The sequence below is a fragment of the Pelophylax lessonae genome, assembly GCF_965119305.1.
Source record: "Pelophylax lessonae genome assembly, chromosome: 10".
Taxonomy (NCBI): Eukaryota; Metazoa; Chordata; class Amphibia; order Anura; family Ranidae; genus Pelophylax; species Pelophylax lessonae.
The window spans coordinates 201,181,982-201,208,358 of record NC_138777.1 but is presented as its reverse complement, the minus strand read 5'-3'; the positions used below and the strand labels follow the sequence as shown (position 1 = coordinate 201,208,358).

Sequence of the window (26,377 nt, the reverse complement as noted above, 5' to 3'; positions counted from 1 at the left end):
TGTTACTGCGATTCGGCAGGCGGAAATCGCGGCAACATCCCACAGAGTTTGGGGTGCCGTTGCAAATCACGGGCATCGCACAGGCGTCCCGCGATTTGCAATGATTTCCGGATCGCGGGCAGAATCGCAGTGATTCCGCCCGTGATCCGCTGCGCCCACATGTGAACGTAGCCTTAGGGCCGGTTCACACCACAACGCGCTGCTGGAAAAGCTTGTTTTATGCATTATTTCCACACCACATGTTCAAAACACACTGGGGGTGCGATCTGCTGTGGGTGTCAATATGTTCTTAAAGAGGTTGTCAACCCTCTCTTATAAGTTATACCTATAGGTAAGCCTGTAATAAGGCTTACCTATAGGTACTGTAAAAATCTCCTAAACTTGCACCTTTTAGGAGATATTTACTTTTAATGCAGCCGATGACGTCATCGGCACATGTGCTCTGAAGGAACGGCTACCCATGCCGTTCCTTCAGAGCCCTGTGCCGTAAATGGTGACTCCCGAGCGCATACGCGGGAGTGATGTGGGGAGTGACACCAATCGGATGGCCGGAGAACGCAAACCAGGAAGCAGGACATTCGAGCATGTTGGCCGTGTCACTGCTGAGCGGGCGGCACTGCGGGGGCTTCCTTCTAAGGTAAGTATTTCATATATGAGCTTACAGCGTTTTTTTGGGGGTTTACAACCTCTTTAAAGAGTTCCTAAATATGTTTTTTACCATGTGATCAGCTCTGTCCAATCACAGCTCATCAGTGTAAACAGGATTTGCTGGTTATCGGAGGAGAGGAGAGTCGGTAAGCTGCAGTTTACACTGATAATTGGGGCACTGATCATCAGAGTCCTGATTTATTTGAATGGGATGAAAATCGCACCGCACTTTGTTCCTGTGCAATTCTATGAACAGACTACAGGAGACTACGGGAGACTGCGGGCAGACTACAGGAGATGAGGGGAGACTGCGGGCAGACTACAGGAGATGAGGGGAGACTGCGGGCAGACTACAGGAGATGACGGGAGACTGCGGGCAGACTACAGGAGATGACGGGAGACTGCGGGCAGACTACAGGAGATGAGGGGAGACTGCGGGCAGACTACAGGAAATGAGGGGAGACTGCGGGCAGACTACAGGAGATGTCGGGAGACTGCGGGCAGACTACAGGAGATGTCGGGAGACCGCGGGCAGGCTACAGGAGATGACGGGAGACCGCGGGCAGGCTACAGGAGATGACGGGAGACTGCGGGCAGGCTACAGGAGATGACGGGAGACCGCGGGCAGGCTACAGGAGATGACGGGAGACCGCGGGCAGACTACAGGAGATGATGTGAGACCGCGGGCAGACTACAGGAGATGACGGGAGACCGCGGGCAGACTACAGGAGATGACGGGAGACCGTGGGCAGACTACAGGAGATGACGGGAGACCGCGGGCAGACTACAGGAGATGACGGGAGACCGTGGGCAGCCTACATGAGATGATGTGAGACTGCGGGCAGACTACAGGAGATGATGTGAGACTGCGGGCAGACTACAGGAGATGATGTGAGACTGCGGGCAGACTACAGGAAATGACGTGAGACCGCGGGCAGACTACGGGAGATGACGGGAGACCGCGGGCAGACTACGGGAGATGACGGGAGACTACGGGAGATGACGATAGAGATATATTGGTGGTATGGCGCTCATAGATAATGCAGAGGAATATACAATACAGTAAGGAGTGGTATGTCTTAAATGAATGGCCAGGACAATATTCAGCGTGTTGTTAGGGGCTGTACTGACAATTAGCACAAGGTGGGGATTATAAATCCATTGTGCAAGTCTCTGAGGATAAAAGACATAAAAAATAAATGGCCTGGAATCCAATAAAGGATAAGCAGATACGGGGTGGATCCAAGGATGGATGGGTCACAAGGCAAGAGTGAAGTAGACTCTGAGCAGTAGATAAAGAGAAGAGGGAAGCGCCTCTTGAGTGTGGTAAAAAGCACAATTTATTACAAGACAATGTAGTAACTTACATAGAAGTAAGCTGGTAAGTGCATGGCTCTCCAAGGGCTTGACACTTGAAAAAGGAGAGCGCAGGTCCAGGACAGGACTCTCGCGCATGCTCTGAAACTAGTTGTGAAGCCCAGACTGCCCACACCCACCTGTGACGTCAGACGCCTCCGCTGACTCCCGGCCGCCGCACAAGTCTCCACCGCTGCACGGCACTTCCGGAACGATTGAGCTAAGTCTCCACCAGTTCCTGGACATTAAGCCTATGCCTGGACACCTGGATACTTGGATGCAATCTCCAGCAGCCGCCCTCGGAGAGCCATGCACTTACCAGCTTACTTATATGTAAGTTACTACATTGTCTTGTAATAAATTGTGCTTTTTACCACACTCAAGAGGCGCTTCCCTCTTCTCTTTATCTACAGGAGATGACGGGAGACCGCGGGCAGACTACGGGAGACTGCCAGTAGACTACAGGGGATGACTCCATTCACACCTGAGGGTATTGTTTTCAGGCGTTTTTTGCAGGTGTTTAGAGGCAGGCATTGACATCTAACAAAAACGCATTTTGAGACTTCAGAGATGAGCGTTTTAAGAGCTGAAAAACACTCAGGTGTGAGCAGGGCCTAAATAACACAAGTTGTAGAGTTACTTTGTAGTAAACTGAGGTTGGAGGGCCGTAGTGAGTGTAAAGTATCAGTGAATCAAACGGGGGCACTTTTCTGTCGGTTTAATTTAGTGTAATTTTTAGGACTTCCCTTTTATGAAATGTGAAGATTTACTAGTAAGCCACCTGCCAAGTTTTCTGCAGCAATGAGGAACTAACTCCATTCCAACACTATGGGGTTTATTTACTAAAGCTGGAGAGTGCATAATCTGGTGCAGCTGAGCATGGTAGCCAATCGGCTTCTAATTTCAGCTTGTTCAATTAAAGTGTTACTAAACACACAACATTAAAAATCAGTCTGTATTTGCAGGAAGCATGCTTGTTATACTCACTGTGGAACGTAAGGGGTTAATACACTGCATTGTGTAAAAAGGCTGTTTGATCCTGTCTTGTCTGATCCTCCTTCTTTTACTGGCCCCAATCCATCTCCTGATAGAACAGAGCCCTAAAAGGCACTCTGCACAGTTTGGTGTGTGTTGCTAGAGGTTTTTTTTTTTTTTTTGAGCATGTGATCAGCTCAGGGCCAATCGGCGCTGTCCAGACAGAGGGTCTGGAGTCATGCAGCCTCATAGGAAAGTCAGTAGAATGAAAACTCCTCCTACAAGCTTTAACCAGACACTGATAGAAGTCACAAGACTGCTATATACTGCTGATGAGAAAAGGTATTTAGCAGTTTATATTTACTATAATATTTGCATTTCCATGTTCTGTGTACTGTGGGAGACCAGATAAAGTGAATGCAGGCTCCTGGTTTTAGTAACACTTTGAAGTGATACTAAAGTCAAATTATTATTTTTTTCATTTAAAAATAACAAACATGTCATACTAACCTGCACTGTGCATGAGCTTAGACATGCTCTTTAGGCTCTGAAGAAGAGACGCTGCCTCGAAACGCGTAAGCCTATACAGCAGGGATCTTCAAACTATGGCCCTCCAGTTGTTCAGGAACTACAACTCCCATCATTTCTAGTCATGTCTGTGAATGTCAGAGTTTTCCAATGCCTCATGGGATGTGTAGTTCTGCAACAGCTGGAGGGCCGTAGTTTGAGGATCCCTGCTATACAGCTTTGGGGGACGATCCAATCCCGATCTGGATGCTGAGGATTTTTATACTTTGTTTGATGTGCTTTTTATCAAGAACTCGTTTGTGAGTATTTTTTTATTCTATTACTTTTAATAAACCTGCTTGAAGGATAATGCACTAGGCCGGTGCGCCCTTGTGTTTGTTGTTTTTCTGCACTGTGCAGTGGTTTTGCACAGAGCAGCCCGGATCCTTCGCTTCTCAGATCCCTCCCCGGCACTCCTGGCCCCTCCCTCCTGCCGAGTGCCCCCACAGCAAGCAGCTTGCTATGGGGGCACCTGAACTCAGCCACTGCTTTGTTTGTCCATTCAGAGTTGGATCTGCGGTTTGGCACTACCCCTCTCTCTCTCCCCTCATTGGCTCACTGACTTTGAAAGCAGCGGGAGCCAATGAGGAGGGAGAGTCCTGGGCAGCCAAGACTCTCCTGCAACATTACTGGATCTAAATGAGTTCAGGTAAGTATTAGGGAGGCTGCTGCACACAGAAGGTTTTTTGCATAGAATACAGTCTGGCAATATCTTTCAGTTCTCTTTCAATATTTTTTATTAATTGGTTTTCACAAAAAAGTAGAAAATATAACTATGTAGAAAATTGTATAATACAAGGTTAATACTATCTTAAGTTCTTGTATATTTCCCAAAGAAAGGATTTGCATTATTATCCAAAGAAAAGAGAAGGGGGAGGCGTAAAGTTCTGAGATTTTCCTCAGAGGTGCCACTCCCAGGCATCTCCAAGGCAGTTGGATGCGATCCCATATATTCATGCATAAACGTTATTAAACCAGCATCAATACCATGGATATGGATGGCAATAGATCAATAAATATAGATTGATTGAGACACACGCACCACTTTTATTAGTTACACCTTACTAGCAATTCCAAAGGCGCTCTATTGGATGAGATCTGGTGAGTGTGGAGGCCATTGGAGTACAGTGACCTCATTGTCATGTTGAAGAAAGCAGTGGTGAGATGATTGGAGCTTTGTGACATGGTGCATTATCCTGCTGGAAGGAGCCATCAGAAGATGGGGACACTGTAGTCATAAAGGGATGGACATGGTCAGCAACAATATTCAGGTAGGCCGTGGGGTTTAAACGATGCTCAGTTGGTACGAAGGGGCCCAAAATTGTGCCAAGAAAATATCTCCCACACCATTACACCACCACCACCCCCAGCCTGAACCGTTGATACAAGGCAGGATGGATCCATGCTTTCATGTTGTTATGCCAAATTCTGACCCACCATCTGAATGTTGCAGCTGAAATTGAGACTCCTCAGACCAGGCAACGTTTTTCCAATCTTCTATTGTCCAATGTTGGTGAACCTTTGCCAATTGTAGCCTCAGTTTCCTGTTCTTAGCTGACAGGAGTGGCACTCGGTGTGGTCTTCTGCTGCTGAAGCTCATCTGCTTCAAGGTTCGATGTGTTGTGTGTTCAGAGATAGTATTCTGCATACCTTGGTTGTAACGAGTGGTTATTTGAGTTACTGTTGCCTTTCTATCATCTGGAACCAGTCTGCCCATTCTCCTCTGACTTCAACAGAGCAACTTCCCGCTCACTGGATATTTTCTCTTTTTTGGACCATTCTCTGTAAACCCGAGAGCTGGTTGTGCGTAAAAATCCCAGTAGATCAGCAGTTTTTGAAATATTCAGACCAGCTTGTCTGGCACCAACAACTATGCCACGTTCAAAGTCACTTAAAGCGGAGTTCTGGCCTCAAAATCGAAAAAATCAATTTTGGGCCATCCGCTTGCTGAGGATCACCTGAAAAACAAATGGATACTCGCAATTTTTAATTTTTTTTTGTTCACTTACCTTGTAATAGAAGAAAATATACTCACCTTCCTTCCACTTCCTCCCTATGCGGCCGCGGCCCGCGCCATCTCTTCCGGTTTGCGATGATTCCTGGGAGCTGAACGTCATCGCTCCCAGGAGTCAATGCCCCTGCACCGGCCCCCCTCGTCACTTCCAGTGCAGGCATGGCATTCCCTGCTAAACAGCTTCTGGGCATGCCCAGAAGCTGTGCAGGGATGACACGCCTGCCCTGGAAGTGACGAGCAGGGCCGGTGCAGTGCATTGTGGGACTCCGACGTCACCGAAGAGGACGCGCTGGCTTCAGTTGCCCACACCTGAGATGGCAGCGCTGGAGAAGAAATTTTCAAGGTAAGTATTTCTTCTAAAAGGTAAGTGCGACCCGGGACAGTTCAGAGGCTATCCATTATGGAATGTACTAGCCCTGACTGTCCCTGGGGTTATTTTTAGCTAAAATTCACCCCGAGGCCGGAACTCCGCTTTAAATCCCCTTTCTTCCCCATTCCATTCTGATGCTCAGTTTGAACTTTAGCAAGTCGTCTTCACCGTGTCTAGATGCCTAAATGCATTGAGTTGCTGCCATGTGATTGGCTGCTTAGCAGTTTGTTTTACCAAGCAATTGAACAGGTGTACCTAATAATAAATACTGTGTGTGTGTGTGTGTGTATATATATATATATATATATATATATATATATATGTGTATGTATATGTGTGTGTATATAATATATATATATATATATATATATATATATATGTGTGTGTGTGTATATATATATATATATATATATATATATATATATATATAATACACACTCACCAGGCACTTTATTAGGTATACTTGATCAATTGCTTGAGATTCAAACTGTCTATTGCTGGCCTAATTCCCCTGTTCAATTGGCTGTCCAAGTTTTCCCCATTGGAAGAGTTACCCCCATCCCACCATTCAAGCTAAACTTCACCCAAAAGGGGAAGTTCTGCTTGTCCGGCACTTTTTTTGGAGGGGGTACCTGGTTTTGCTGCAGCAATCCAAGCAGGTTTCCCCACAGCCTTCTGGGACTTAACATGTCCCAGAAGGCTTTAGGGCCATTAATAAAGCTCAGTGCGGCTCACGGATGCACAGTTGGAAGCCGCAAGCGTCACAGTCGGCTTCCCAAAGTAAACATGCTGGTGCCGTGTCGAATAATGCCTCCTGTCGAAAAATGCATCCCACGAACTGCGCATGCGCAGTAGGTGACGTCACTGCAGCTGACTTTTCCGATCAGCTGGGGTTGCACTTTTCGACGGGAGAGATAGAGCGGGTAGAATCTAATGTCAGATTCTGCCTCGCTCGCTGTACTATCTGCGCGGGACAGAACGGCTTATTCTTATGTGAGATTCATATTGACAAATGGCGGGAATAAGGTGGGGACCAGAAAAACCGGCTCAGATGAGGACTGCGCTGGATCCATGGACAGAAGTGTTCCGTTAAAGTCAGCAGCTACAGGATTTACAACTGCTGACTTTTTTAATATTTTGTGTTGAGCAGTCTTGTTGACAGAGGTCACCAGGATATATAGAGAGGGTGATCACCCCAGTGGTAACCCAAACAGAAATAAAATACCGCACAGGGGTTCTAACACTATAAAGCCAATCCAATTTTATATCTTGTATTTGTGTCTTTCTAAGCCTCTCCCCTCCTGTTCTGTAATCACAAATCTCATTCCTCTGCTTTTCTGAGGGCCCCGGAGAGTTTTTAGCTGCCGCTGTGATACATTGGCTGTCAGTCTCCGGCACTCTGATAATGCGGCCTTTTTGGTGAAATGTAATCCCCGGTGTGACGGAGACTTCTCACACTGACATCTCCATTAACTTGTCTGCTCTCTGTCTATTCTGCAGTGGGAAGATGCCTGAAGTGGATTATGTGGTTTTAACGGAGTGGTTTAACTGGATCATAAAGAACATTGACCTCTCTGTAGACCTCATAGGTAAGCCCTGCAATTCTCCACTTTATATATTTCTATGGGTGCAAATATGATTGGGGGGTGTGGGTTTAATTGTGTCAAGCCCTTGGAGCAGGAACTTATTTTTTTTTTTTTTTTATAGAGCATTGGTACCCCAATAAAATTGATGTCCTTTTTTTCCCCCACAAATAGAGCTTTCTTTTGGTGGTATTTGATCACTTGTGCGATTTTTATTTTTTGCGCTATAAACAAAAAAAAAAAGACAATTCTGGTAAGAAAAAAAATAATAAATATATATATATATATATATATAATTACTTTCTGCTATATAACATTCCCAATCAAAAAATGTAAAAATCTAATTTTTTTTTCATCTTAGGCCAAATTGTATTCTGCTACATATTTTTGGTTAAAAAAAATCCCAATAAGCGTAATTTGATTGGTTTGCGCAAAAGTTATCGCATCTACAAACTAGGGGAAAGATTTGTCATTTTTGTTTATTTTTTTTACTAGTAATGGCGGCAATCAGCGATTTTTAGCGGGACTGCGACATTACGGCGGACAGATCGGACACCTGACTGACATTTTTAAATTTTTTGGGGGGACCAGTGACATTACTACAGTAATCAGTGCTAAAAGTATGCACTGTTACTGTACTAATGACACTGGCAGGGAAGGGGTTAACACACGGGTGTCAAACACAAGGCCCGCAGGCCGAATGTGGCCCTCCAGGCCATTTCATGTGGCCCTCGCACCTCTCCTGCAGCTACCTCCTCATCTCTGTCCCTACCTTGTCTCAGCAGTCGGCAGCAGAGAGGAGGACAGAACTCCTTATACAGATTCTGTACCTCCCTGTTCAGCTGTAGCACAACCTCATCTCTGGTCTCAGCAAACTCCAGCCCTTCCTCTGGTCCTCCTCCAGACCCTGCACTTACTGCTTCCCAGCTCCATCCCCAGCTTCTTCCAGGAAGAAGCACAAGGTAAAGAGGGTGCACTGTGATGTAAGGGAAGGTGGGGGACTTTTCACATCTGATAATGGGGGGCTCTTTACATCTGATGTAAGGGGGTGGTGGGGTGCTCTGGACATCTAGTCTTCCAGATACAGCCGGCCCTTTGAGGGCAACCATAATGCTGATGTGGCCCTTGATGAAATTGGGTTTGACACCCCTGGGTTAACTCCAGGGGCGATCAAAGGTTTAAATGTGTCCCTAGAGCAGGGGTGTCAAACCCTAAATAAGAGGAACACCGAATCCCTGTGTTCATAACTGACAGAACAGCGGTCTGTCGCGTTTACAACGGCAGACCGCTGTTCCGTCTCCACGGGGAGCGATCGCGGGTGCCCGACGGCAATCGCGGCCAACAGACCTGCTGATTGTCTCCCCCCTGTGGCGAATGGGCACATGCACCCACACATACAGTTACGTATAGTTTCGTGGGACAGAGGCAACCTGCCGCAGTATATGTACTGCTGGCAGTCAGCGAGTGGTTAATTTATTTTTACTATTCAAGGCTGTGAATACTTGTGTACATGTGATATTTTATTTATTTTTTTTAAATTGCAAAGCTTTTCAAACCGACTTCTTTCACGTTGTCATTATGGGGTATTGCTTGTAGAGTTTTGAGGAAAATAATGAATTTAATCCATTTTGGAATAAGGCTGTAACATAACAAAATGTGGAAAAAGTGAAGCGCTATAAATAATTTCTGGATGCACTGTAAATATGCAAATAATTTCTACAAAAAAACATAAAAGTGACAATAGAATAAAGAACTTGAAAGTGAAAACAAAGCATAAAAGTCCTACAGAAGTACTATATTGGTGATTGGTGAGGACCAATCCTACAGTCCCAAATGGTGTTGAAGTAGTGCTGAAATGATGGCATTCAGTAACCATCCAAGTGTCGAGTTCTTCACCACCGCGCTCAAGTTAAAAATGGCAGCATACCAGACCACCAAGGTCAATGCGCCTATTATTGATCACAGCTGGGTAAACCACCGATCTGTGTTGCCACCTATATGGAACTCTCCCAGGCTCACAGGTAAATGTATAAAGGAAAGGAGAACTGATAATACGTTCTTTAAAACAAAGACTTTGTTATAAAAGATTGCACTTACAGATTATGTTCTTGGATAATAGCACAGAGTATCGTGTTGGAATGGCCGCCCGCAGTACAGCTTGAGGTCACTGCTTGGATCTCCAAACCCAGTTGACGCCTTCTGAGGAAAAACGCGCCGGGCGGAGTTAGCGGTGATGTCAGCACGCACGGACTGTTCTGTAGGCGGTCGTGCCAACACAATACTCTGTGCTATTATCCAAGAACATAGCCTGTAAGTGCAATCTTTTATGATCATTTTTTTGTTTTAAGGGCCGGTTCACACTCTTGCGAGTGCGGCTTTCGCATGTAATATCGGAGCGCACTGCTCCTTCATTACATGCGATCCGATGTGCGGTTGCGAATTCAGCCATACACTTTGTTTGGCTGAAATTCGCACTGCACCCACACAAAAGACGCACAGGACCCTTTTTTCCAGCCGCATCAGGATCGGATCGCACAGTGGTTCACACTTGTGCGATCCGATCCTGTGCAAACTGTCAGATCGCACTGCGATATGCGATCAAACTGGGGTGTCGTTTACATTTAATTGACACCCCCTGCGTATCGCATATGGCAGTGTGAACTGCCAGATGTGCATTTGCGATGCGGGAACAGGCTGCGAATTCGCAGCCTTCCCGCATCGCACAATTGTGAACCGGGGCTAAACGATAATGCACTATCAGTGCTCCTTTCCTTTATACAATTACCTGTGAGACAGCACACCTCATTTTTAATAAACAGGAACTGAAGCCTTGCGGCTTAGCAGCCTGTTTCCTACTGTGCATGCATGAGTCGTGCTGCGCTTTCTGAATGGTCCTGCTTTCTTTTGGGACCTGTGTGTCTCCCAGAAAGGGGCCAGAAATTGCGTAGATCGGCTCACAAAGATTGCAGCGATGTAGGAGTGGGTTCCTGGTTTTGACAGGCATCCGCTCTCTCATACCCCCCCCTCCCGAAAGGTGCCAAATGTAGGGGGGGGGGGGGTGCAAACAGAGCTTCCCCTTTTGGGTGGAGCTCCACTTAAGTATTAGCTGGAGTTTTGCTTTAGTATTGGTAGTGTATCTAAATCTGCTAGTACAACTCACACTCCTCCCCCCTCAGACTTGATTCTGTTCTCCAAAGGTGTCCCCTGTGCTCCTTCATCCAGAGTGAGGGCACTCTAACACAGGAGGTGTGTTACTGGCCAGATCACCAGGTGAAAACAGAGGAAAAAAGAAAAACGAATGCAGTGCAGCCACCACAACTAATGATTGGCAAGCTGCTAAATGACGTTTTCTGGTTTGCGGTTTTAGTATTGCTTTAGCAGACTTCTAAATTAAACCATGTCATCCTACCAATTCCCTTTGCTGCCCGCTCCGCTTAGTATGAAAACATTACCTGCGATCTATTCTGCCTGTATGGAGGTTTTAGAGGATTTGAGCATTTCACGGAGTGCGTTCCACGTTCATCCATCAGCTGAATGAGAGAAAAGATTGCGGCGGGCCCCGGAGACATGGAGACGTTTGGAGTGTTGGCAGATTTCACAACACCTGTCAATCTCAGCCATGCATACATCACCAGAAGAACAACACAGAGTGCAACAAAGAAAATAGATCAAATAATCAGTGGGGCTCAACTTACAAAGCTAAGGATGATGATCCTCGTGTTACCCTTACTTTCAGGTTGATCCAATTTGAAATTTAGGGCCCATTCACACTTGTGCGCTGTGGCAATGCACACTAAAACGCACATGTTAGCATGGCTTACCACAGTGCTGATCTTGTGTGAGGAGGAGATTGAGGTAACAGGCAGTTACCGATTTACAGTGCACAATAAAACACTCACAGATTGCCCAGTAATAAAGAGTACCTATTACTAGCCCATCAGACTACCCGAGTACCTATCTGCAGCCCATCAGAGTACCGGTCCCCAGCCCAGAGTACCCGAGTACTTTTCTCTAACCATCAGAATACGGGTCTGCAGCCCATCGGAGTACCCGAGTACGGGTCTGCAGCCCATCGGAGTACCCGAGTACGGGTCTGCAGCCCTTCGGAGTACCCGAGTACGGGTCTGCAGCCCATCGGAGTACCCGAGTACGGGTCTGCAGCCCATCGGAGTACCCGAGTACAGGTCTGCAGCCCATCGGGGGACCCAAGTACCTGTCTGCAGCCTATGCCTCATAGAATATACATTTGGGTGTTTGCTTTCCAAAATGGGGTAATTTTTTGGACGTTTCCATTGTCCTGGTGCTCCAGGGCCTTCAAAAGTGTGATAGATAGTAATGAAGTTATATGTTTAATTTATGATCCTAGAACGCCTGAAGGTGCTACTTTGATGTTGGTCCTCTGTATGTGGCCAGGCTGTGGAAAAGTCTCACCCATGTGGTATCACCATACTCAGGAGGAGTAGCAGAATGTATTTTGGGGTGTAATTTTTGCTATGTGTTAGAAATATCTTATAAATTGACAACTTTGTGGGGGAAAAAAAAAGTTTTTATTTTCTTTCCACATTTTCCAAAAACTTGTGGAAAAAAATGACCTGTTCAAAAGATTTATCATGCCACATAGATTATACATTGGGGTGTTTGCTTTACAAATTTGGGTCATTTTGTGGAAAATTCCATTGTCTTGGTGCTCCGGGGCCTTCAAAAATGTGATCGGTCATCAGGAAATTATATGTGTCATTTATGCTTCTAGAACGAACACCTGACGGTGCTCCTTGCATGTTGGGCCTCTGTATGTGGCCAGGCTGTGGAAAAGTCTCACATGTGATATCGCCATACTCAGGAAGAGTAGCAGAATGTATTTTGGGGTGTATTGCAAGTATACATATAATGTGTGTGAGAAATAACTTGTTATGACAATTTTGTGTAAAAAGGGAAAAAAAAATAATTTCTTCTTTTTCCCAAGAATTCTGGGAAAAAGTTACAACTTAAAAAAACTCACCATGCCTCTTACTAAATACCCTGGAATGTCTACTTTCCAAAAAGGGGTATTTGGGGGGTCATTGTACTTTCCTGAAATTTCAGGGCCTCAAGAAATGAGATAGGCCATCAGTACATCAGGTGTGATCAATTTTCAATGATTGGCACCATAGCTTGTAGACTCTAACTTTCACAAAGACTAAGGCTGGCCATACACTATACAATTTTCTTATTCAATTTCCTTTAGATTTACCTTAAACTATGTAGTACAAGGGCCTGCCTGATTGCATACAAATTGAAAGTTTGTAGGTTTGACCCTATATTACATGGTTTTGGTAAATCTAAAGGAAAGTTGAACAAGAAAATTGTATAGTGTATGGCCAGCCTTAGTAATATCCTCTAATTTGAGTTATTTTTTACCAAAGATATGTATCAGTATAAATTTTGGCCCAAATGTATGAACAAAAATTACTTATTTGCAATTTTTTACAATAGAAGCTAAGCTAAGCTTTTTTTTTTTTTTTTTTTTAAATTTTCACTTTTTTTTTTTTGATTAAATACCACCAAAAAGCTCTATTTGTATGAGAAAAATGTTAAAAATGATGTTTGGGTACAGTGTTGCATGACTGAGTAATTGTCATTCAAAGTGTGAGAGCACTGAAAGCTGAAAATTGGTCTGGGCAGGGAGGGGGTGAAAGTGCCTGGTATGGAAGTGGTTAACTACTTCCATACCGGGCCATTTCTGGCACTCCGCTCCTACATGTGAAAATCATCATTTGTTTGATAGAAAATTACTCAGAACTCCCAAACATTATATATTTTTAGACCCTAGGGAATAAAATGGCGGTCATTGCAACTTTTTTATGTCACACAGTAATTTTTCAATTAAATTTTTTTTTTTTTTTTTTGAAAAATAACAGATTTATGAATTAGAAAAAAAAAAACACTAAAATTAGTCCAATTTTTTTCTATAATGTGAGATAATGTTACGCCGAGTAAATAGATACCCAACATGTCACGCTTTAAAATTGCACACACTCGTGGAATGACGCCAAACTTCAATACTTAAAAAATCTCCATAGGCAATGCTTTAAAAAATTTTACAGGTTACCAGTTTAGAGTTAAAGGGGAGGTCTTGGGCTGGAATTTGTTCTTGAACGTCATTTACATATGTGGCTGCAACGTACGCATGCGTTCGCTTCTGTGTGCAAGCAACCGGGGATGGGGGCAGTTTACTTTTTTTTTTTTTTGTTTGTTTCTTTGTTTTTATTTTTTATTTTTACACTTTCCCTTTAGTGGCGGTTCACACTGAAGCGGCACGACTTCGGGGGCGACCTGTGAAGTTGCGTGAACCGCGACTTCGGCACGACTTGCACGGACTTCATAAAATGAATGTCTATGCAAGTTGCTCCAGGTCGCCCCCAAGTAGTAAAGGACCCTTTTTCTAAGTTGGAGTGACTTGTGTCGCTCCTATTAGAACCGTTCCTGTACTACACTATGGACCGCGACGGTGCACGACTTGTCAGGCTGACCAAGTCGCCTAACAAGTTGTACTAGTGTGAACCAGGAGTGCCCATTCATATTACCGCGACTTGTCAGGCGACTGGTCAGCCTGACAAGTCGCGGTCCATGCAGTGCTACGGGAACCGTTCTAATAGGAGCGACTCAAGTCACTCCGACTTAGAAAATAGTTCCTGTACTACTTCGGGGCGACATCGGAGCGACTTGCATTGACATTCATTATATGAAGTCCGTGCAAGTCGCGCCGAAGTCGATGTGCACGCGACTTCACAGGTCGCCCCCGGAGTCGTGCCGCGTTGGTGTGAACCGGCACTTAGGTTTTTAAGTTGTATCGTGTGTATCCAGCTTTATTGGATACAATTGAAAGTGTTGTTTAGTTTTGACCTCATATTAGATGGTTTTTGGTAAACCTAACAGAAAATAGTACATGTATGGCCAGCTTTAGTGTCATGGATGGATGGGTGGATTTTATGCGCCGGGATGTTGATGCCGCCATAGCAAAATTGCTTTCAGATGCAAAGGTGAGCAAGGAGCACAAGGGACAGTGTTTACTATTAATGCAAAGTGTCCCTTGTGCTGATGATTGCTGCTTTAGTTGAAATTCGAAGTCCCCTGATTCCCTCCTCCCACAATAATCTTTCAGTGCTGCGAGGGCTAAGAGCTGAGGGACCTGTGACTGGCACCCATTAGGAGTGCCAACTATGACTGTCCTGTCCCCCACCCCCTTCCTTTCGTAGAACCTGCATTATAGCTTTCATAAGTGAAAAATCTATGAATGGAGGATGGGTGAGTTAAAGAAAAAAGACTTTTGGATTTCAACTAAAGCAGCTATCATCACAAGGGATACTTGGCATTGATAGTTAGTACTGTCCCTTGTGCTGACCTTAATACTTACCTACCGGGCACTTTTACTTCCTTCCTGCCCAGGCTAATTTTCAGCTTTCAGCGCTGTTGCATTTTGAATGACAATTGCGTGATCATGCAATGCTGTACCAAAATTACATTTTTTATCATATTTTTTTTTTTTTTACAGATTTCTTTTAGTGGTATTTAATCACCACTGAGTTTTTTTAATTTTTGCAAAAAATCAAAAAACAATAAAAAGACTGACTATTTTGGAAAAAAAGGGTTTTGTTAGTTTGTTATAAAATTTTCCTCCACTGATGGGCGCTGAAGGGCGGCAGCACTGACTGGCATTACTGCTGGGCACTGCTGGGGCTGCACTGATTATCTGTACTGGTCTCCCCTGTGAGGAAATGCCGCTGATCGGCTCTCTTCTCCTCACACACCGTCAGTGTTAAGAGAGGAATGCCAATAACAGGCATTTCCTTGCCCTCATGTGATCAGCTGTGATTGGACACAGCTGATTACATGGGTAAAGAGCCTCATCATCTCAGCTCCTTACCGAGATCGGTGATGCGCCATGTCCCAGGGACAGAGCGCACCATGGATGGGCGTGGCAAGAGTGGGATGACGTCGTATGACGTTTTCACAGAACGTGAGAGCACCTTGCACCCGTCATATTACAATAGGGCAGGCAGGAGGTGGTTAAAAAAAAAAAAAAAAGCTTTAACCAATTACCAACTGCCCACCCCCTATTTACGTCGGTCCTTTGATGCTAAATACTGGGGTTATGGCAGCAGATAGCTGCCATAACCCTGGTATTTTTTTAAACGGCGGGCAGTTGGCTTTCAGATGCGCCGCGGGATCACCCTTACTGTGCAGCGGAAGAGGTGCCACCTTCCACCATGTCCTGGCCGTTTTCCCCGCTTACCGGACCCGCCGGCAGCAGGGTAAACTATCTGGTCCAGACTCCTCACAGACAGTAAAAGTGAGGGCAAGATGGCCCCGCTCGACTCTATGGTCTTGGAGGACCGGAGCAACGTCAAACGTTGTCGCCTAACAACTGGTTTAAAGGGCCGATTTTTTTTTTTTTTTTTTTTTTTTTTTTTTTTTTTTTTTTTTGACCCCAGATCTCACAATAAAGAGGACCTGTCATGCCTATTTCTATTACAAGGGATGTTTACATTCCTTGTAATAGGAATAAAAATAAAAAATAGTAAAATAGGAGAAAAAAAAAATAAAGCGCCCTGTCCCCGTTAGCTCACATGCAGAAGCGAACACATACACAAGTACCGCCCAAATATGTAAACGGTATTCAAACCACATGTGAGGTATCGCTGCGATCGTTAGAGCATGAGCAATAATTTGAGCCCTAGACCTCCTCTGTAACTCTAAACTGGTAACCTGTAGAAATATTTAAAATGTCGCCTATGGGGATTTTTAAGTACCAATGTTTGTCGCCATTCTGCGAGCGTGTGCAATTTTGAAGCATGACATGTTGGGTATCTATTTACTCGGCGTAACATTATCTTTCACATTATGGAAAAAATTGGGCTAACTTTACTGTTTTCTTATTTTTTTTTAAATTTAAAATGTGAATTTTTTCCAAAAAAATTGCGTTTTGGAAGACCGCTGCGCAAGTATGGTGTGATAAAAAATATTGCAACGATCTCCATTTTATTCTCTAGGTTCTCTGCTAAAAAAAAAATATATATATAATGTTTGAGGGTTCTAAGTATTTTTCTAGCAAAAATAAACTGATTTTTAGCTTGTAAACACCAAGTGTCAAAAATCAGCCTGGTCTTAAAGCGGTTAAGTAGAGTGCTGACACTTTGATAGTGGATGACAGTCACTGGTAGACCTGTCCTGCACCGAGCTGCCAGTAAAGAATATTGATTTTGTGTTTTCTGTGTAGCTGGGGTAGAGTCCATTGGGAGGATCTCTGGCAGTAAATACACACACATTGTTCACTGCCGTACAATGTGACAGCTCACAGCTATAAATAATTAATAAAGCACATGTGTTTTCCCCATACAGTGTATCTGCGGACGTCTCCAGAAACCTGTTATGAAAGGTTAAAAATGAGGTGCAGAGAAGAGGAGCGGGTGATACCGCTGGTAAGGCCTTATGATTGGTTAAAGGTTTCCATTAGCTTGTCTTCCTGTAAGCATCCGTCTACGCTGACCTTTTACTGCATTCAGGTGAAGGAGCAGAAAGTCACAACCAATCAAATGAAAAATGGGGAGTCTGCTACGAATATAAAACGTTCGTTCCCAGCTATAAACCTGCAATTCAGTTAACCATTTCTGGACCGGAAGGTTTTATGCCCTTAATGACCAAGCCATTTTTTGCAATTCGGCACTGCGTTACTTTAACTGACAATTGTGCGGTCGTGCGACACTGTACCTGGATAAAACGGACGTCCTTTTTTCCCCACAAATAGAGCTTTCTTTTGGTGGTATTTGATGAACTGTGTGATTAATTTGTTTAATAAAGCCCCTTTCACACGGGCGATCCGATCCGCCTGTCAGTTTTTCAGGTGGATCTGATCGGATGCTCCATGCATCCATGTGGGACAGCGGGTGTCAGTGGTGACATATCCGCGGTTACCCGCTGCTATCCGATTCCAATCCTGTCTGTGAAATCCAGACAGATGGAAACCCTATTTCTCTTACGTCCTCCGACAGTCGCCGCCACCTCTAAGTAATCACTGTTGGGTATTGTCTTCCCATCTGCAGGAATAGCTAGGCATATAGACTTAGTCCAAAGACAAAAGGCATTCGCATATACACACCCATGGGGGCTGTCCCATCTGGTCAATACCCCCCCTGCATCACCACTCCCAACTCAGTTTTAATCTGCCTAGCATCAGGAATAGTCAGGCTTCCCTTGTGCTGGGGCTTCAGTCTCAGCCTTCCTAATCTTTTATTAGATTTTCTTTGAAAATGTTAGTTTTTTCTCTTACTTTACTAGCTGTTTATTTTGTCAGCTTCTAGTGTTAGTCTTCTCTTCGGATGAAGATGGATCATGCGGTGCTGGGATTCGGACTGACCGCCCTGGTTCTCCAGAGCAAAAGGGTCGGATGGACCCCCAGCCTGCCATCGAGCGTTCAGCTATGGTTCGCCCTGGCATTACGAACGACCCATCCCTGTTCGCTACAGGGATGCAGCCGTGAGGTGGCTACCTCACAGGACTCGTCTGCGGTGCTGCAGCGTCATGTCCCTGGCTCACGGCACTCCCTGTCAGGTGAGGACAGAGGTTTTCCGTGCATAGAGGCTCCCCACGCCATCTGGTACAGGTAAGTACTTCTGTGCGGGGCCTCTGTCTGGGGTGGCAGTCTGTGTTGCTGTGTGTTCCCCATGTCTGTGCCTGGTTGGAGTCTCTTGCTTTCCATTCCTATACGGTGGCGGGTTCGTTGCTCAAACCCTTTTTCGCGTCCGTTCTGGTGGCTCAGGCGGTGGCTGATTGGACTAAGATGCTTAGGAGCAATCTCGTGTCTGACGACGTGCCGCCTGCCCGGCTGGAAATGGTGGATCAGATCCACCAAGGAGTCATGTACTTGTGTGATGCAGCCTTGAATGAGGCTCCCTTGGTGGCTCGCCTCTCTCTAGTGTCGCGGTGCTTAACCGGCGACTGATTTGGCTGAAGAGCTGGTCGGCCGACCAGTCCTCGAGGAAAACTGTTGCTGATTTTCCCTATGCTGGCTCTCGCCTTTTTGGCGAGGCGTTGGACACCCTGGTGAAAGGCGTCATGGGGGGCAAGAGCACTATGCTACCCCAGAACCCGAAGCACAAGACTTTTCGGGGCAAGCGGGGTTCTGCGCCTAGATCCAATCAGGGGTCCTTTCGTGCCTTTCGGAACCAATCCAAGGGCAAGCCCTTCAAGGCCCAGGGCAACCAGAAGAAGCCCTGGGCGGGTAAGCAGAAGACCGGCAATGCCGGCTCAGCGGGTCAGTCCTCCTCTGCCTGAAGGGGCGCCCTCACCCGTTTCAGGGGTGGGGGGACGTTTGCGCGGTTTCCTCCAACCTTGGCTGCTTCGGATATCGGACAGGTGGGTTCAGGAAATCGTTTGATCAGGTTACAAGATCGAATTCCTTTCCCGGCCGGCGGACAGATTCTTTCCCTCCAATCTTCATCTGCTTCCGGGGCGTCTGCAGGACTTGCATCAAGCGGTGCAGGACCTGCTTGCTCAGGGAGTGATTGTCCCAGTGCCTCATCGGGACAGGTTTCGGGGGTTCTATTAGAATCTGTTCACTGTGCCCAGGAAGGAGGGCAAAGTGCGTCCTATTCTGGACCTGAAAGCGCTGAACCGCTTTGTGCGTGTTCGGAAGTTTCGAATGGAGTCTCTCCGTTCGATTGTGGCCTCCTTGAGTCCAGGAGAATTCCTGGCTTCGATAGATCTGAAGGATGCGTACCTGCAGATCCCCATTTTCGAGGGTCATCAGCGGTACCTTCGGTTTGCTATCGCAGAGGACCACTACCAGTTTGTGGCGTTACCTTTCCGTCTCGCTTCGGCACCAATGGTGTTTACCAAAGTGTTGGCGCCGGTTCTGGGCCTGCTGCGGGCCCAGGGCATTGCGGTCCTGGGTTACCTGGACGATCTGATTCTGAGATCACGTGCCAGCCAGGACCTTGTGCGCGATCTGTCCATCACGGTACAGACGCTCCAGGAGTTCGGATGGACCATCAACGTTCAAAAATCGGCGTTGTCTCCATCGCTTCGCCTTCCCTACCTGGGAATGGTTCTGGACTCTGCTCAGGCGAAGGTGTTCTTGCCGGAGGACAAGCTCCGGACTTTGCGGGACAAGCTCAGGTCCCTCAGGGACAACCCGTCCTCGTCACTCAGGACCTGTATGCGGGGCCTGGGGTTGAAGGTGTCGGCCTTCGAGGCGATTCCCTTTGCCCAGTTCCACACGCGGGCTCTCCAGACGGAGATCCTGGCCAGGGACAGACTACCTCAGTCCTTGGATCTGGATTTCTCCTTGAGTGGTCAGACCAGATTAGCTCTTCTGTGGTGGATCCAGTCCCCGTCGGTGGCGGAAGGCAAGTCCTTCCGTCCGTTGGTGTGGACGGTGGTTACCACGGACGCCAGCCTGTCGGGCTGGGGTGGAATCCTGGGCAACCTGTCTGCCCAGTGCACTTGGTTGGAGGAGTCCTCCCTCCCGATAAATGTGCTGGAATTACGAGCGATCAAACTCTGTCTCTTCCAGTGGTCGGACCGTCTCCGGGGCCTGCCTGTCCGCGTACAGACGGACAATGCTACCGCGGTGGCTTACATCAACCACCAGGGGGGCACCAGGAGTGCTCGAGCGGCCCGGGAGGTGACCGACATTCTGTCTTGGGCCGAAACTCATGTCCCGGCGATCTCAGCAGTTCACATTCCGGGTGTGGAAAATTGGCAGGCCGACTATCTGAGCCGCCAGACCCTGGACCAGGGGGAATGGTCCCTACACCCGGAGGTCTTTCAGATGCTGTGTGCGAGGTGGGGATCCCCGGACGTGGATCTGTTCGCATCCCGGCTAAATCAAAAGGTGGAAAGGTTCGTGGCAAGAACGCGCGATCCGTTGGCGGACGCCTCGGATGCGTTGGTGGCCCCTTGGCATCAGTATCGTCTGATGTATGCCTTTCCTCCGATTCAGTTACTATCCCGGTTCATCCGCAGATTGGTCTCGGAACCGCACATGGTGATTCTGGTGCCTCCGGACTGGCCACGCCGGTCCTGGTACGCCGACGTTGTTCACCTGGCAGTGGCGCCTCCGTGGCGTCTGCCTCTGCGGGAAGATCTCCTATCTCAAGGTCCGATCTTCCATCCTGCTTTACAGTCGCTGGCTTTAAAGCCCTGGGTGTTGAGACCCAGGTCCTGAGAGACAAGGGTCTCTCCCCTGAGGTTATCCCTACCCTAATCAAGGCTAGGAAATCCTCCTCTGATAAGATCTATTACCGTACCTGGAAAGCCTATTTCGCCTGGTGTGAGTCCAGGGGGTTCTCCCCTCGTTCTTACTCGGTGTCGAGAGTGTTGGCTTTTCTCCAGTCTGGAGTGGACCAGCGCCTGGCGCTGGCCACGATAAAGGGCCAGGTATCCGCACTGGCTGTCCTTTTCCAAAGCCCTGTGGCGTCTCATTCCTTGGTGCGCACCTTCATTCAGGGTGTGCGACATTTGGCTCCTCCCAGACGGGAGACTTTACCTCCATGGGACTTGAACTTGGTTCTGTCCGTGTTACAGCGTGCTCCCTTTGAAAACATCAGGGAGATTTCGTTGCCTCTGTTGTCGAAAAAGGTTGCTTTTCTAGTGGCGATCACTTCGGCTCGCAGAGTGTCGGAGCTGGCGGCGTTGTCTTGCCGCTCCCCTTACTTGATAATTCACAAGGATAAGGTGGTTTTGCGACCACCCCCATCCTTCCTTCCCAAGGAGTTCCACCTTAATGAGGACATTGTCCTGCCTTCGCTTTGTACGAAGCCTAAACATCCAAAGGAGATTGCCTTACATTCCTTGGATGTTGTCAGGGCAATCGGGGTTTACCTGTCGTCTACGGAATCCTTTCGGAAGACGGATTCCCTATTTGTCCTTCCTGAGGGATCTCGGAAGGGCATGGCTGCGTCCGCAGCAATTATTGCCAAATGGATCAGACAGACCATTGAGCAGGCTTATGCCTTGAAGGAACGGGTTCCACCCTTCCCTGTTAAGGCGCACTCTACCAGGTCTTTGAGTGCATCCTGGGCCTATTGCCATCGGGCCTCGGTGGCCCAGGTGTGCAAGGCGGCGACTTGGTCGTCGGTGCACACCTTTTCCAAATTCTACAAAGTAGATGTTCTGGCATCAGCTGATGCTTCTTTTGGCCGCAAAGTTCTCAGTGCGGCAGTGCCATGATGGACCCTTGACTTTTTTTTATGGGTCCCTGGCTGTTGGCATTTGCTTTCCTGGGCTGTTGCTCCTGTTGAGCATTGTTTTTTCTGTTGCCCAGTTGGTTCTCTTACAGTGCATGTAAGATTCCTTTCTCTGATGTGGGTACTGCGTTGCCTTTTCTACGGTTGCGTCTCCCACCCCTCATGTCTATACTGCTTTGGGACATCTCAACAGTGATGACTTGGAGGTGGCGGCGACTGTCGGAGGACGTAAGAGAAAACGGAATTTTTGTAAAATCTTACCTGTAAAATTCCTTTCTCTGAGTCCTCCGACAGTCGCCGCCCCTGCCCCTCTTTTGGGGTTCTTATTACCTACTGCTATGCTACCAAACTGAGTTGGGAGTGGTGATGCAGGGGGGGTATTGACCAGATGGGACAGCCCCCATGGGTGTGTATATGCTAATGCCTTTTGTCTTTGGACTAAGTCTATATGCCTAGCTATTCCTGCGGATGGGAAGACAATACCCAACAGTGATGACTTAGAGGTGGCGGCGACTGTCGGAGGACTCAGAGAAAGGAATTTTACAGGTAAGATTTTACAAAAATTCAGTTTTTCCATACATCTGGAGAATCGGATCGGATGAGAACAGACAGGCGGTCTGTTCTCATCAGATCTCCCCATAGAGGACAGCGGGGATCTGACAGCTCCGTCTCTGCACACAGAGCTGTCAAAATGCCCAGGGCTGCGCATGATCCTAAAAGAAAGCATATAATACATTACATTACTTCTGAAGTTGCATTCTGTCGTATGAGAATTTATGTACCTTTTAGTAACCTCTTCATTTTCGATATGAGACTAGCATGAAAAAGAAAACTGGACAATCATTCATCCGATATTCTCATCGTGTGTTCTAGGCTTTAGGCAGGCCATACGTTATGCAATTTTCTTTCCTTCAGGGAGGTTTCTTTGCTTTCAGAATACAGTGATCTCTGCTGGTGGCTTTAGCTGCCGGCAGTAATCAAGTGGAAAAAAAGACAAGACAGGCTTGTTGTACTGAAGTCAATCGATAGATCAACTGCGGTACAACCAGCTTGCCCATAGATGGGTTGAAAATCGGCTGGCTGACAGAATTTTTGATCTGTCTATTGCCGGCTTTCTGTGCTGCCCCATACCGATTACAAACTGAACTTCAAAGGGTTTTTAAGACCTTCAGGTTAGGTTCGCACCTTCATTCTGAATGGCACCCCCACGCATGAAAAAATGCGTGTTTGGGGATGCAAGATCCGTAGAGAAATTGCATGGTCAAAATTAGGGATAGACCGATATGGTTTTTTCAGGGCCGATACCGATATTTTGGTCACAACGTATCGGTATGGGCTGATATTTTGTACATTTAAAGTTTTGAAAAATAAAGACAATTTTTGACAGAAATCTGGTACTGAACATGTTAATTTTTGTTTAATGCTTAATGGCTGGCACCCTGTGGTGGGTGGCTGGCTGGCACCCTGTGGTGGGTGGCTGGCTGGCACCTTGTGGTGGGTGGCTGGCACCCTGTGGTAGGTGGGTGGCTGGTACAGGGCCTGTGGCTGGCTGGTACAGGGCCTGTGGCTGGCTGGTACAGGGCCTGTGGCTGGCTGGCTGTCTCACTGGTACAGGGCCTGTGGATGTGGGTGGCTGGCTGGCACCCAGCTGCTGTGGGTGGGTGTATGGCTGTGATACACTCCCCGTGACTAGTCCCGACTCCAGACGAGGCTGTCAAAGGTGAGGGAGGCAGCCTAAGAAGGCAGAATGATGTCACAAATATATATCGGCAATATCGGCCAGTTCCGGGGCCGATACCGATATATCGGGAAAAGTGCATATCGGCCCCCAATATATCAGCCTTGCCGATAATCGGTCTATCCCTAGTCAAAATGACCATGCGATTTCTCTGTGGGCCACATTTTTGCAAGCGTGAGGGTGTGCACCTAGGCTTACACACATTGATAAAAGGTAAGCCAAATGTACATAGTTTTATCGAGTTATCAAAAACCATTAAGAGCCCCTTTACGCCATAAAGTTCGTTATCGCATATAGGTTACCATATGGCATTTACTTGTTGTGTTAGGATCAACCATTTTTTACATTCAGTTTACATGGACTGCCAAGGCATGGAAATGGTCTAAAAAGCAGATCTGCAGCATGATTTTTTTTTTTTTTTTAAAGCGGCACACCACAACTAATAGGATGGATGTTGTGCTCTGCTGTAGCACATACACTGCACTACAAAGCATAGGTCTGAAGAGACCCTAAAGAAAACCTGTGCAAAGCTAAATATGGTTTGAAAATGCTAGTTGCCTGGCCGTAATGCCGTAAATCTGAGATCAGTATTTTCTGAGCCAGTGACCTGCAATGTGCATGTAGTCAATGAAGGCAGAACTCCTTATTTGTAAATTTGTTCCAGGTCAGTGACTCAGGGATTGTTAAAGCCAGCAGATGAGGGTGACAGCCAGGCACCCAGTATTTTCTGAAGGCTGGCCAAATACATGTTCCTGTACAGATTGTTTATATGTGTTCTGTTGTACAACTGTGGGGTTGACTTTCTAAAACTGGAGAATGCAAAATGTGGTGCATCTGTGCATGGTAACCAATCTAGTGATGGAGGAGGGTGGCAGAAAATCCTATTTAGGTTCCTTCTAGTATGGGAGGGTGATTTAAGTGGAAGAGAAGCATGTACACTATATGGCCAAATGTTTGGCACCTGAACATCAAGCTTATCTATATGACCAAACCTATGGGGACACTCCTCCCCTCCAAATGATTGGTTCAGGTGTTTCCGGTGAAATGTGCTGTTATTGCTATGACATATGCCAACAGTTGGAGGAAGGCCCTGTTCTGCTCCACCATAACTGTGAAAAAGACGGCTCCAAAAAAGACCTGGTTGTATTGCCCCGTACACACGCGTCGAAAATTGGCAGGGAATTTTTGGCCAACGTCCGATCTGCCGATTTTCGGCTTGTTAGTATGATACTTCCGACAACCAACTCCGACTTTTCGGCCGAAAAAAATCTGGTGTGCAGGCTATAAAATTTTTGTTGGCCGTCAACACAACGGCTGATTTTCGTGCAGTCAGTACAGATTTCGACAGGGAAAAATCTGATGAGCAAGTCTGGGCATGCTCTGAAGAAAAAACACAAAGAAAACAAACCAACACATGACATCACTTCTGAAGATTTTTGTTAGCCGAGAAAATTTGTGTGCAGTCCAGGCACATTCCAACCAACAAAACACAACTTGGACAAAAGTCGGACGATCGGTCGGCCGATAATCGTTGCGTGTGTACGAGGCTTATGAGTTTGGTGTGGAAGAACTCAAGTGGCCTGCATGGAGCCCAGACGACATTCACCCTTATCCCCTTGGAATAACTTGGAACACAGATTATGAGCCAGGTCTTCTCATCCCAATGTAAATATTCCCCAGCACACCAAGGATGTTCAGTTGTGTCCAAATGTTTTTTCATTGAAGAAAGATCACTTCACAGAGTAGTGCAACGTTTCGGAGCCAGTGCAGGATCCCTTTGTCAGACTTCTCTTCTGACATCAGTACCAGACCTTGCAAATGTTCCCACAGACGTACTCCCAAAATCTTGTGGAAAGCCTTTGCAGAAGTTGAGCCACAAAGGAGGGCCCAACTCTGTTATAATGCCAATGGTTTTGTGGAAGAGGATGTCCAACAACTTGTATAGGTGCAATTGTCAAGTGTCCCAACAGCTCATGTAGGTACTAAGGTCAGGTGTCCAACAACTGATGTAGGTACTGAGGTCAGGTGTCCAACAACTGATGTAGGGACTAAGGTCAGGTGTCCAACAACTGATGTAGGTACTAAGGTCAGGTGTCCAACAGCTCATGTAGGTACTAAGGTCAGGTGTCCAACAACTCATGTAGGTACTAAGGTCAGGTGTCCAACAACTGATGTAGGTACTAAGGTCAGGTGTCCAACAACTGATGTAGGTACTGAGGTCAGGTGTCCCAACAACTGATGTAGGTACTAAGGTCAGGTTTCCAACAACTGATGTAGGTACTAAGGTCAGGTGTCCAACAACTGATGTAGGTACTGAGGTCAGGTGTCCCAACAACTGATGTAGGTACTAAGGTCAGGTGTCCAACAACTGATGTAGGTACTAAGGTCAGGTGTCCAACAACTGATGTAGGTACTAAGGTCAGGTGTCCAACAACTGATGTAGGTACTAAGGTCAGGTGTCCAACAGCTCATGTAGGTACTAAGGTCAGGTGTCCAACAACTCATGTAGGTACTAAGGTCAGGTGTCCAACAACTGATGTAGGTACTGAGGTCAGGTGTCCAACAACTGATGTAGGTACTAAGGTCAGGTGTCCAACAACTAATGTAGGTACTAAGGTCAGGTGTCCAACAACTGATGTAGGTACTAAGGTCAGGTGTCCAACAGCTCATGTAGGTACTAAGGTCAGGTGTCCAACAGCTCATGTAGGTACTAAGGTCAGGTGTCCAACAGCTCATGTAGGTACTAAGGTCAGGTGTCCAACAGCTCATGTAGGTACTAAGGTCAGGTGTCCAACAACTCATGTAGGTACTAAGGTCAGGTGTCCCAACAACTCATTGAGGTACTAAGCTAAGGTCAGGTGTCCAACAACTCATTGAGGTACTAAGGTCAGGTGTCCAACA

At 46.7% G+C, this 26,377-nt stretch overlaps 1 protein-coding gene across 2 annotated transcripts in view; it reads left to right on the top strand.

The window, feature by feature from the left end:
* Positions 1-26,377, top strand: part of TK2 (thymidine kinase 2) — a 90,273-nt gene that overhangs the window by 52,145 nt on the left and 11,751 nt on the right. For both annotated transcript variants that reach the window (XR_014225808.1, XM_082270384.1), the window contains exons 7-8: positions 7,431-7,519; positions 16,892-16,971. Coding sequence is in view for 1 of the 2 variants with exons in the window: in XM_082270384.1 (XP_082126510.1) it covers positions 7,431-7,519; positions 16,892-16,971 (169 nt within the window). In the remaining variant the exon portion in view is untranslated. The remainder of the gene's footprint in view (positions 1-7,430; positions 7,520-16,891; positions 16,972-26,377) is intronic.